Below are 12921 nucleotides of genomic sequence, written 5' to 3'. Positions count from 1 at the left end.
TGGGTTTTCAGTGGCTGGCTGCCCTTCAGATTGGCACCCTGTCCTTCGTCCAGGTTTGCTCCTTGGAAAAGGCATCCCACAAAATGCCAGCACCATTTGGTGGCACAAGGCCCTGGTGATTTTGGTCACCTCTCTGGAGTCAGGCAGCTCAGGACTGTGCATTCCAGTGCCCCCCAGCCTGAGTGTCTTGTCCCACTGCTGGGAGAAGAGCCTGGAGCACTGCTGAAGCTCCAGGCTCTTCTCCAGGCTCCCAGCCCTGCTCCAGCAGCCTCAGAGACTTCACTCCCCGGTGATGATCACTCCCAGCCCCCTCTCAGGCAGCAGGGACCAGTCTGACAAGGGAGAAGCTGGAGAGGGTCTCTTTGTCAGAAACTGTAGTGACAGGACAAGAGGGGATGGGTACAAATTGAAAGAGAGGAGATTTAGGTTAGATATTAAGAAGAAATTCTTTATTGTGAGGCTGGGGAAGCCCCATCCCTGGCAGTATTCAAGGCCAGGTTGAATAAGACCTTGAGCAACCTAGTCTGAGGGGAGGTTTCCCACTGGAATGGCTGGAATGAGATGATCTTTATGGTCCCTTCAAACCCATGCCATTTGGGATTCTATGAAATTGATTCTGGACACCACAGATCCTGCTCAGGAGGAAGATGTGCAGATCCAAGAACTGGGCTCTTTTCCCCTACATTCTCCATTTTCTATTTTGTGCTAGTACAGGGTGAGTGCTGCACTTTATTTGACCCTGGTGGTGACACAGCTACAGAAGCAAGGATTTATCTCTGCAGAGAGCTTCAAGCAGCTCACCTGCTCTCCTAACACCCAAGCCAATCCCCTGCCTCAAAGCAAGACTCAAAGTTCAAACTTTTCATACAGCTTCAAAGCAAGACTCAGGTGGCACAAAAGCCACTTAGGCAGCTCAGAGCTGATCTTCTCTGTCCACCCCAGGTCACACAACCCCTGCCCAAGCCAGCCTTGCCCTCGGTGGATGCTGCCTCTCCCACCTGCAGCCCAGCAGCACAAACACGTGCATTTGGAAGGACCTGGCATTTCAAGTGCTCTCGCTGCAGTCACGCCCACAGTAAGAATTACAGTTCCCATAAAATGACATGTGCAACTATAATTTGGTCAAAGTCTTTTCAAGGTTTCCGACTGAGCAAGTTATAGGTTGTAAAGGTCATCATAAAGCACTGGAGAAGTTTAAATCTCCACGGCCTTGAGAGCTCGCTAATGACTTTTTATCAGCTGTAACTTGGAACTCAAATATTCAGGCAGTCACCAGCAATTGCAAAAGTTCATGCTTAGAAACCAGGAAGATTCCAAGCAACACAAACACAGCCAGATGCAGCTGCAAGTGAAATGCTATGAAGAGAAATGAAGGGGCAGCCATGCTTTGCATAGCTCATAACTTGCAGTATAGGCACTGGGCAGGGATAACAGAGAAAAGAAGAGGTTCCTTATTCCCCAGGAAAACTCCTTTCTCCTCACCTCTCGCATCCTTGCAGGACTGGAGGCGTTAGAGGAGATGAATCATACAATATTTGCAAGACTTGTAAAATATTATCAATTCTGAAAGCCAATTTGTGCTAATCAGCACATATCGCAAGTGCAAATGATAACTCAAAGGAGCAGCTAAATGACTGGTGCAACCAGCTGAAATTGAATCATCTGAAAGTTCAATTGTGGCCACGAGACCGAATTGTCACATCTTCCATCCTTCCACCAGTTCTTCCTTACAAGGCACCTCCTTCCCTCTCTTCAGCAACCATATCAGGATGATGTTCCTTGAACTCCAGTTCACTGCCCTTCTCGTGAGTGCTGGGAATGGGCCAGTGTCCTCACACAACCAAACACCACCTCCCCTCAGCACAGCTGGTTCTTCCTACCCAAGCTCTCACAGTGCCCTTCAGAGGTGCCAGGCCCCTCTTGCTGCCATGCCTGTCCCTCAGCACAGCGTGCAGAGCCACCAGTTTGATTTCTTCTACTGAGGTTTGCCAGCTTCTTTCCAGCCAGATCATGGTCGAGCATGAGATACCAGACTAAGAACTGGTGGGGCAGTACATTACACAGCTAAACTTCTTCAGCTGCAGGAAGTAAATTTAGGGGGTCCTCATTTATTTTTCCTTTGCATCTAATTTACCATCAGCATCAACCAGTATTTCCCTGGTGCATCAGCAAACAGAGCATCATTCCAGGGCTCTGTATGGTGCATACAGACTGAAAGGAGCCGAGTTCACTTTTAATTGTGCAGCTGATACTGTGAGCTTTCTTCTACAAGTTGTTAAAATAGATTTTTCATCTTCTGAGACAGCTTAGCCTAAGAGGCAAACTTTACTTTCAGTTATATGGGTTTAAGACTGGAGTAATTGATAATCTCAAAGCAACACCAAAGTCACGTTTTCTCCTCCACTGGAACTCTGTGATTGTGCAACAGAGGAAATGGCAAAGCTGGATAACTCTGGACTTTGAACACAGCTACTGAAACTCGTGCTTTGACTGTGTGAACCCCCTTTACTCCTGTAAGCTAGCAATCCAGTTAATCAAGTAATGCAGTTAATCAATTAAGTACTTCAGTTAATCAATTACTACACAGAAGAATCCAAATTTTTCAAAAGGATCCAAAAAAGGTGACACTCCAAAGCCAGTGTTTTTTACAGTCCAGGCTGAACTCTTGATTTTAAACCAAAGAGGTTTCCCTCACATGGTCCTGAGTTTCAGAATTAAACAAATCTGAAGCAAAATATAAGCTGAGATTTACAATGTATATGTTGACCAGTCTTTTAATTGCAGCAGCCCCTTGTGTCATGTGTGCCACCCATTGTTCAACTTCATACATAAAGAGACTCAGATTTCATAAAAAGAGTGAGTTTTCAGAGTCTACTATTCAGGGACTTTCTTTTATTCACAACCTGTCAAAAAAAGATGTCTTTTAGGAGAAAGGGAGACTCAAAGATCCACAGTCACTTAACAGCCTAATATCCAGCACTAACCACGTGAAGACAAATTAGGCCTTCAGACACTCTTCCAACAGGGATCTCTCAAGCTTATCAACACACAAGATTATAAAATGCTGTCTGCAAACAGTAGGGCAAACTGAAAACTTGTTCTTATCTGTTATTGCAAAATAAACACCAAAGGTTAGGATTCACCTCACCTAATTTTAGCCATCTAAATAGCTGGCATCTCATCTCAACAAGTCCCTGCTGCTTCCTCTACTGCCAATGGAATGAGATTCCCTCCTGTTTTAGGATGGAAACAGGAACAGCAAAGAAGGCATTGATGCTGTTAGTGGGGGAGAACAGATCAATAGTTTATGACAGATGCCAAGGTCTGGGAAAATCCCACCATGACATGTCCAAGAGTATGCACAGGGTGTAACAAACTCGTTTGGGGAAAGCTGCAGGCTTCACTCCACAGTGAAAAGGCTCAACTAACTGAACACAGCCCTAGACCTGTGCAGGAGCAGGAGGGGCTGGTCCCTGGCTCCAGCAAAGGGGGGATTAGGGAAGGCAGGAACCTGAAAAACAGCAGAATGATCTAACAGCTCATCGTGCAATCTACAACTACTATTGTCCATTTCATTTCAGTAAAGATTTAAGCATGAGACACCTTGAGCATTTCAAAAACTCTGGAATGTTAAAGGGTCAGGCATATCCCCAGCGTTTATCCACTCACCTTGTTTCAGCATCATTTGACTCCAGTGACACCTTTTTTTTCCAGCCAAAAAAGCATTATGAATTTGCTTCCCTATGATAAGTTTTCCTAAATGCTGTATTTTTATTTTCCATAAACTCAATTAATTGTGAACACCTAGAAAAAGCAAGCTTAGGCAAAACACACAGATTTTCCTAGAGAACTGTTTGACACAGGTTCTTCTCTGATGCTTCTGATACTTTTCCTCTAGTATTTTTAAATATACACTGCATTCTGTCACCATGAGTTTTGCTAGTTTTCTGAGCGTTCATATTAAAGTATAAGTTTTCACTTCTCACGCTCTGTTCACGTAAACAAGAGATTGCTTTTTGTAAACCCTGTCATTGTTTTACATTCTTCTTGATGAGAGTGTTGCTTGACAGTCTGTTTGACCAATGTGGTTGAGAGGTGGGAATTCCACCCTCCAATCTGTGGTCACCTTTCTAAAAGTATATAATGGGATGAAATAAACAAATGAGGGCTTTCTGCCCCTGCTCTGATTTCTCCAAATTTCCAAGTGTCCATGTGGTCATTTCAGCGTGGCAAACAGTGACAGCATTCCACAGATGAGGTGACTTTTTCTTATTCTTCAGCCTTGCAAAATAAAACACTTTCTACAGGAAAAAGACTTTCTCGAGGCTGGTGGGTCATTGTTGAATTGGCTCTGAAGAAAGAGGCCTGGCAAGGTACACCTGAAAATAAAGTCATCTGGGAGACACTAAAAGAACTTACCATCAGATCTGAGCAGCCTGCTGGGGAAAACTGTATCTCAAACCAGCATTTGAGACTGGCTGACCATGCCAGTGGACACACAATTAAGATGAACAGTCCTGATTGCTTTGTCTCCTGATTTTACATGGAAATGAGGTGCAGATGCACTGCCAGTCCCTCTCACAAGGTTGAGTTTGGCCCAACCCCTCAGTTTACTGACCTGGGCATGGGCACCTGTGTCACCTCCAGCTTGTGCACACCACACTGACCCTTGGAAGATCTTGGTTTCAGGTTGGGAAGGGCAGGGAAATTTTCATGAAATATCTCAATTCCACATTGAGGCTCCATCAGCTTTTCTGCTCATAGAACGACTTTTTTCTTTTTTTATTTACTGGCTTCCAAAGTTTGATGAAGGATCTTTGTGAGCAGATAATTCAATGCAAAGTGGATGATGCCCTTCAGTGTTTCTTAAACACTTTCATGAGTTGATATTCCAGGAAACTACCAATTATCATTTTGATCCCTTTAGGATTAAACTCTAGGAGGATTAACTAGGATAGCAAGATAAGAAAACAAATCCAAAGAAAGCACACTTTACAGAAGATTTAAAGCCTTCCACAAATCTGCACTTGGCAAGTTCAATGTAGTGCTGAATCAGACATGGCAGAACCCTGTGCAACCCACCTGTGTATGTGAGATCTCCATCTTAATCTTTATTTTACAGCCCCAAACCAGACTGTTACCATCTCCAGCATCTGAGCCAAGTAATTTCAAGCTGATTTATTACATTTCTAACTCAACATCCATCATTCTGCAAGCAGCCTAAAGGGAGATGCCCTATACCTTAACTTACAGATTTTACAGTGGTCTCCCTCTAAAGCTGTCTGCCAATCATAATATTTAAATCCTATGAAGTTTACTTTGTGTTTTCTGTAATTTGAAGTCCACATTGTATTTTGTTAACACACTGGCTTCACAGATGAGATGCAATAACTTTAGTATGGAAAAAGGTGCTACCACAGCATTGCACTTCTCATTTTCCGTTCCCTTGAGTAGCCTCACTTAACTGGTTCTGTTTCTGACATCACAGAAATGAATGTTATCATTTTCTAAAACCATTATAAATTCTATCAATATCCAGCACCAAGTGCTTGTATTTACCCCTGAGGTAAGCAAGCTGTACTCCAGAGCTCCAACAAACCCCAGAGTTGGGAGGGCATGTGATGCTGCTCACAACAGAGCTGCAGCTCATTTTAGCCTCTTCAGCACACAACTGGATACCACAGACAACTGCAATTTATCTCCCTTCTCAGGGCTTTTCTAAAAACAATAGCCCAGTTTCGAGCATGCCTGGCAGCCACAGACCAGCTTGACTTGCAGTTAAGAGTGAATCTGAATACAAATTTTGAAAGCAGAATCCATTACATGCTACAGAATTTCAGTTTTCTTTTATTACAATAGAAAGAGGGAGGTGAGAAAAAACAACAATAAAACTGGAACTTGGGGTGCATTCCGACACAGAAGAGTTATGAAAAGCAACAGAGCTTTCCTCACAGTACAGTAATTCTTGAGGATGGACTAAAAGGATTATTTACCACTGCAGTGAACTGTTATCAAGGAATGAGAATATTTTTACCCCATCTAGACAGCAAATACACAACATAGCCACACACCATTTTGGAAACCCATTATCACTGCGCTCAAAGAAATCAAGCCTGTCCCATCTCTACCAGATCACCCAAGGTGTTAATTTGGCATCTAAAACCCAACAGGTTTTCTCAAGTAGGGTTTTGGTTGGGTTCATTCGAATGCCTGGAAAGGATTTTGCCAAGAACTCAGGCAGAGGGGTTTTTTTCAGTCAAGCCCATCTCCAACAACTCATGCAGCATAAAAATACAGGAGAAGACATAAGGATTTCGTGTCGTGGAGCTCCTCTACGCCTCTCCCTCAAACACTCTGAGGTCCTCGAGGAGCTCCTTGGCGAGCGCCTGCAGCTCGGCGTTGCGGCTCTGCGCCAGCGCCGCGATGCGCTGCAGGGGCAGCGTCTCGCGCACCTCGGCGCCCGCCCGGGCCAGCACCTCCGGCTCCAGCAGCACCGACTGCAGCAGGCGCAGGGCGTGCAGGCACACCTCCGTGTCCGGGTCTGAACAGGGGAGAAAACAGCCAAGGGCTCGTTAGAAGGCAGCCTGAGAGCGGGCACCAGGCAGACACGGAACAACGGGAGTGGGGGAATTCCACAAGGGGCTGCTTGCCGCTGGCTGGCTGGCTCTAGGAGGTACCTGAATGTTGCCATGAGGTTTTTCCTGTGTGTCAAGAGCTCATATTGAAAGAGGAATGTGCAGTTTCTCCCACGTTCGTGAATGTAAACACTGGCCATGTTTTGCTAACTGTCTTTCATTGTTTACATATTTCTGGTTGGGAGGAGAAAGGTGATTGATAGTTAGCTTGAACAGTGTGGATTGGAAGGTGGGGATTTCATTCCCCAATCGATGGACATTATAGGAAATGTATAATAAGTGACTTTGTAAATAAACTTCAGGCTTCCTGCTTCCGGCCCTGATCTGCTCCGCAACTCAGAAAATGTCTCTGGAGTCCCTCTCTTACTGTCAGGCCCCGCGGTGATACCTGAAAAGCAATTTTTGTCCTCCCTCAGCAGCTTCTGCCCAGTGTTAGCAAGGGAGAGAGAATCAGGAACCTTTCTCTTGTTTTTCAGATGTTGAAAGTGCTGTAAAGCAGGGAATTTATCAACCTGAATTTATCCAGTTGTAGCAATGCATTTGCACAACTTAGGCTGTTCTGTGTACCAGCCAAAATCGTTGTAGATAACAAGACACCTGCAGTCTTGTTTTCCAGAGCTGTCAGGAATTCATCAAGGTTACTGGGAAAACAACAGGATGAAAATAAGAACGAAGAGCCTGAGAAACTGTCTACAAAGAATGTAAATCCTAGATACAGGAGGTGCAGCCTGAGAATGGACACTTGACCAATTGGGTGACCTGAAAGAGATGAACTGCCTCTCAAACCAGAGACTTGGCCAACCAGGAGTGTGTGCCCACGTGGGGTGCAGATTTTACAATCTATAACTGGGATTGTATTGTAAACAATAAACAGCTTCTACAGAAATCATATTGGTTCTATTCTTCAGTTGTCCAAATCCCCCTGCATCCAGTCAGTACCTGGGATGTACTGTTGGATGCAATCCAATTTAACAGCAGAAAAAACTGTATCTCATTATTATCCAACCTTAAAAAACAAACAGACTAACAAATCAAATCTGCAATAAATCATCAGGCCTTTCTTTAATTTCTTTTTATATGAGGCTTTGAGGATTTCCTCAAAGCCCAGTAAAATATTAATCTTTGTAACTTTCTAGCAACCACGTATCAACCTTCCAAGAGTTTAATTCAGTCTGCACACTGAAATTGAAATGGGTATTGAAGCACTGCTGCTCAGGAATGTGCCAGGGAAATGCAGCAAAGACCTTTGACTGACTTAAGCCAGGAAGACATGTAATAACTCCACTGCTAAGAACACAGGATGCATTTTTAATTACTGAAACATTAGGAGCGTTACATTTTAATCATTTGCAATGGTCCATTTGCATTTAGTGGTTTACAGCTTTATCAAAAGCATGTGGTAGAAAGACTTCCCTATTCTGCATATTCCAAATGAAAACATCTAATATATTTTTATAGCTGAAGCAGTTATTTGTCCCACGTGCCATGCATTTTTAATGTGTTTTTCATTAGCATACCTAGTCTTCAGCAAGCTTTTGATAAAGGGTTGTGCAGAAAGGTTGAGAAAATTAATTCAGATCACTTTGAGCACAAAATCACCAGAGAGACCAAAATCTCACTGAAGGAACATAAAACCAGTGCAGTGATGAACCAGAGTGCACTGAGTTTGGAGGAGGTATTTGGTGGGGCTGAGGCAAGTTCTTTCCTTTCCTGGCTTATTTCACACATAACACTGGTGACCTGAAAAAGGACTGAGGAGAATTATTCATTAAAGCATAGGGGTTGAAAGCACCTGGGGGGTGATGGGCCCTGAAGAAGACTCTGGATTTCAGCATGAAACTCACTGCTGAGATGAGGTTTTTTTAAGTAATTCCCCAATAGCACAAGGCTGAAGAACAATATTAAAGATTGTGACATCTCATCTACACCCAAAAGCCAGGCACTCTCTCTTCTCTATTTTTCATCATAAATGGAAATAGTCAAGTGTTAACCTCTTAAGAAAGGAGTTCTACTTTATCCTGGACAACCAGCAGAGTGGAGTACAATCTGAGGATGCAGGTATTGTCCAAACCCAAAAAATAACATGCATTTTCTCCTTTTCTGTGCAACGAGAATCCTAGCTGTTGGGCTGCTGGACAATTTTAAACATGTCAAATCAAAAGCCCTGTGATTAGTGCAGCACACCCGTGGCACAGCCTCTCTTATTGCTGACACCCTCCAAGGAGTCTCTTTCCATTATCATCTCCAGCAGGACCTGCAGGTGCAACTTTCTGAGTGATGAGCAGTCAGAACTCTTGGGAAATGCTGCAGCTCAGCCCCACAGACAGCAAGACTTCATATCCAATTTCCTGGCCAGCAACACTTCACTGAATGCTTTTGAAAAAAAACTTGGGTACAAGTTTTGGTTTTCAGACTTATTCTGTCCTAATCAAAATATGACTACAAGTGTTGAATTTATCCTCTCTTGAATTCATTTTTTTGCCTCCATGCCTTCCACACTGTGTATTTTTTAATGCCTATTTTTTTGCCTACTGTATTGTTCAAACTCTGCACAGATCACCTCTCCCTTTTTCTGTTCTTAGTATTATTCTACATTTATTCAAAAGAAATAGCAGCCACAAACTACAGCCCAAATAGGTAAGAAGAAATAAGCTTCTTGGAGTGAAATCTATGTAGTTCATTTACAATCTTCCTCTGTGTGACATTATTCCTCCACAAAATAAAGCCACTAATACTTTTAATGGCTTGCAGTACTGCTGGGAAGCTTCATATATGTAAGATGAAAACAGCTTTGTTACTAATACTGTTACAGGAATCAATATTAGTATTATCTGCAAGTGTTTAAAGGCTGTAGAAATTAAGGAATCGATCAGGGGAGAAGCCTTAGCAGGGGAGCCAAGAAAATGAGGATCTGTAGGAGATCAGGAAATTATTTCCAGCTTGATGAACAAGAATGTTTTCCAGTAAGAGCAGAGAGGTTCTAGGAAGAATCTCCAGCAGCAGCCAGGGAAGCTCAACAGCTTGAGCCACTCAAATGAAGAACAGATCAGGCACGTGGGCATCCAGCAAAGGAAGGAAATGATCCTGCACCAGAAGATGACTTAATAGACATTTAACCTCAGATCGCCATTGTTTTGAATGTATTCTGAGATGTTCTGAGTTAAATAAATACATATGCCTTAAAATACACTCCCTGAGGATTACATGTGGTTTTGAGAATTCTACTTATTGAGGATAATCGTGTTTCCTAAGAGGATTTAAAAAAAATACCAGAGAAATCTTTCTCTTGTCTCCAATATCATTAGGGACGTTTTCTAAAAAGCCTGTCTACAAAGCACTCAGAGAAATGTAAGGAATCTTCATTATTCAGCATTATATTTATGTCAACAGCTTCCACATTTAGTCATTTCTACACTAGCTGAGTAACATTTTGTTTGTACAAGATCAAAAAAATCCTTTAGCCGTAATCAAATCAGTGCATCACATCCTCCCAACCACCAGCACACACATCTCCAACTACAATTTCAAAACTATCACCATTATTTCTGGAGAAGAGGGGGAGAAATCAAGCTGCTTGCCTCAGCCGGGCTCACAGGCGTAGCACAGACCTGCCACCATCATAAGGTGCTGATGTAATTTTAGCAAGGTGTTGAAACTGCAGGAGTTTGCTGACGTCCTGCAAAGCTGCCAGCTCAGTTTGATGTCACTGGGCTTTCAGTCACTGACAAAAGGCAGCCGATAACGTGGAGGGATTTTAGTCACATCTGTCATTAGCACCAGGCTCTCAGATGAACTGTCCCCTACAGCAGCACTGAAGTAATTGCGTGACATCAGTGCTGAGCAGCTGATCCACAGTTGGCTCGAGTTGTGTGAACTCGAGTCACACGTGGCCACGCCATCCCCCGGCCACCTGAGAGCAGGATTTATTGCCAGTTTACAGCTCTGCCTGTGTGCAAGAGCACACGAGTTCACAAGGCCAAGTGCAAGGTCCTGCACAGGGGTCGGGGCAATTCCAAGTACAGGCTGGGGGACTGAGAGCAGCCCTGAGGAGAAGGACTGAGGCTGGATATGAGCTGGCCGTGTGCCCTGACTGCCCAGAAAGCCAAAGGTGTCCCAGGCTGCATCCAAAGCACCATGGGCAGCAGGGGAGGGGGGATTCTGCCCCTCTACCCTGCCCAGGTGAGACCCCACCTGCAGAGCTGCCTCCAGAACACAATATAAGAAAGACATGGATCTGCTGGAGTGAGTCCGGAGGAGGAATGTAAGGATGATCAGAGGGCTGGGGCACCTCTGCTGTGGAGACAGGCTGAGAGAGCTGGGGCTGCTCAGCCTGGAGAAGAGAAGGTCTCTATGAAGTTAGAGCCTTAGAGCCTCTTCCAGGGCCTAAAGGAGCTCCAAGAGAGCTGCAGAGGGACTCTGTACAAGGGAATGTAGTGACAGGACAAGGGGCAATGGCTTTAAACTGGAAGAGGGCAAGGTTAGATTAAATATTGGCAAGAAATTCCTCACTATGTGTGTGATAAGGCTCTGGCACAGGCTGGCCAGACAAGCTGTGGATACCTCATCCCTGGAAGTGTTTAAATTCAGGTTGGATGGAGTCCAACTATCTTCTGAGCAACTTGGTCTAGTGGAAGTATGTCCCTGCCACACCAGGGGGTTGGAACGAGATGCTCTTTAAGATCCCCTCCAATTTAAACCATTCTGTGACTTCACAATTTCAAAAAGCTCCCCACCACTGCTGTAGATATTATTCAATTCAATTCCTGTCTGATTCCAGCAGCAAGGAGTGATCTCCCTCTCAGCCTTTCCTTGTAAGGAGCCTGTGAGACTCTCTGTGTTCACAGCATATCCAACAGAGACAGCCATGGCCACGGCTTCCCCCGTGCAAGATCTCTTTGCATTGCTGGCAGGGCTGAGGCAGCATCTGCAGCAGCAGAGTTTTCCAGAGGTTTCTATACTGTTGATAAGTCTGAGGAGACAAGAAATATTGTGGTAAAGATGCTCTGAGGGGAAGGAGCAGGGAGAACATCCAAGCAGAAAAAAAGACCAAGCTTTGCTGCTGCAATTCTTACAGACACAAATGCACCTTCTCTCTGCAAATTTTTTGCCCCAGCTCCTGTGTTACAGTTGGCTTTCTGTCAGTCTCCTCCCTGCCTTGGTGGCTGCTCCCACATGGAGTTCAGCTAAGGAGAATTCCCCACTCTCCCACAGACACGTTTGTCATGCTTTTAGCAGGGAAATCCTTGAGAGAGACTCCCAGGATCCAAACTGAAGCAGCAATTCAGTCCCAGTTTGCCTGGCCTCTGCTCAGGGGATGAGAGTGAACAGGAGTTTGCACAGAGCTCTGTGGCTGGTGGGTAACTCTGCTCCTCACAGAACATCAATTTGCATGAGTCGTTAGGCAGGGCAAGAACCTTGTCAAGAAGCTCCTGCTCAGATGGCAAGGACAGCCTGGAGCTCCACTGGGGCAGGCAGCTGAGTATGGAAAAGGGCAAACATTCCGTGAGACTTGCCCTGGCCACTCTTTCCAGCCTCCCAGATAACTGAGGCTCAGGGAACTCTGCGTCACAGCTGACATCCCTGCAATTACCCAACTGGATGTGATCTTAAAGGGCAATCCTCTCCTTAAGATTAATTTAATCATCTGAAGAACAGCATGGGGATGAGTCAGGAGGTTTAGGCTGGATATCAGAAGGTTTTGCAGCCAGAGGGTGGCTGGGCACTAGAATAAGCTCCACAGGGAAGTTGTCACAACCCCTGGCCTGCCAGAGTTCAAGGAGCATTTGGACAATATTCTCATGCCCATGATGGGATTCTTGAGATGTTTTGTGGGGTCAGAAGTTGGACTCTGTGATCCTGATGGGTCCCTTTCAACTCAGCATATTCTATGGTTCTATGAGAAGATGATGAAATTGTTGAGCACTTGAAAGACTGATTTTGATTGAAGAACCAAAATTTATTTTAATACAGACATCAGTTTATAAATATGACAGTTCTGTTTGTCCAGGTGTTTTTCAAGTAACATGCTGCCATGCAAATAACCTGAAATTTCAAAAGCTCTCACAGCCATAATGAATTCAGACAGAGGAGCAAGGCATTAGAAACCTTCAGAGTTAGTCATGAAAAGCAAATATTGAGGGTGCAGGCAGCAACGTGAGAATGTGCTTTATACAAGCATTTCTAATAGAGACCATCATTTGCAAAGAATCTGGATAAACAAGGTTGGATTTCCACATGGAACTGTAGTGGAAGAAACTGAAGGGCAAGATCTAAAATTAATCCTGTG

General features: G+C 44.3%; 1 protein-coding gene across 2 annotated transcripts in view; it reads right to left on the bottom strand.

Moving 5' to 3' along the window:
- Nucleotides 1–4918: 4918 nt before the first annotated feature.
- The window catches only part of HSF2BP (heat shock transcription factor 2 binding protein), a 32081-nt gene continuing 24078 nt past the window's right edge, over nucleotides 4919–12921 (bottom strand). For both annotated transcript variants that reach the window (XM_063393583.1, XM_063393582.1), the window contains exon 8: nucleotides 4919–6541. In XM_063393583.1, the coding sequence (XP_063249653.1) occupies nucleotides 6333–6541 (209 nt within the window). In that variant the 3' untranslated portion in view covers nucleotides 4919–6332. The remainder of the gene's footprint in view (nucleotides 6542–12921) is intronic.

The sequence above is a fragment of the Prinia subflava genome, chromosome 3 (assembly GCF_021018805.1).
Source record: "Prinia subflava isolate CZ2003 ecotype Zambia chromosome 3, Cam_Psub_1.2, whole genome shotgun sequence".
Taxonomy (NCBI): Eukaryota; Metazoa; Chordata; class Aves; order Passeriformes; family Cisticolidae; genus Prinia; species Prinia subflava.
Note: the sequence above shows the minus strand (reverse complement) of the source record. Positions and strands in the feature narration are given on the sequence as shown.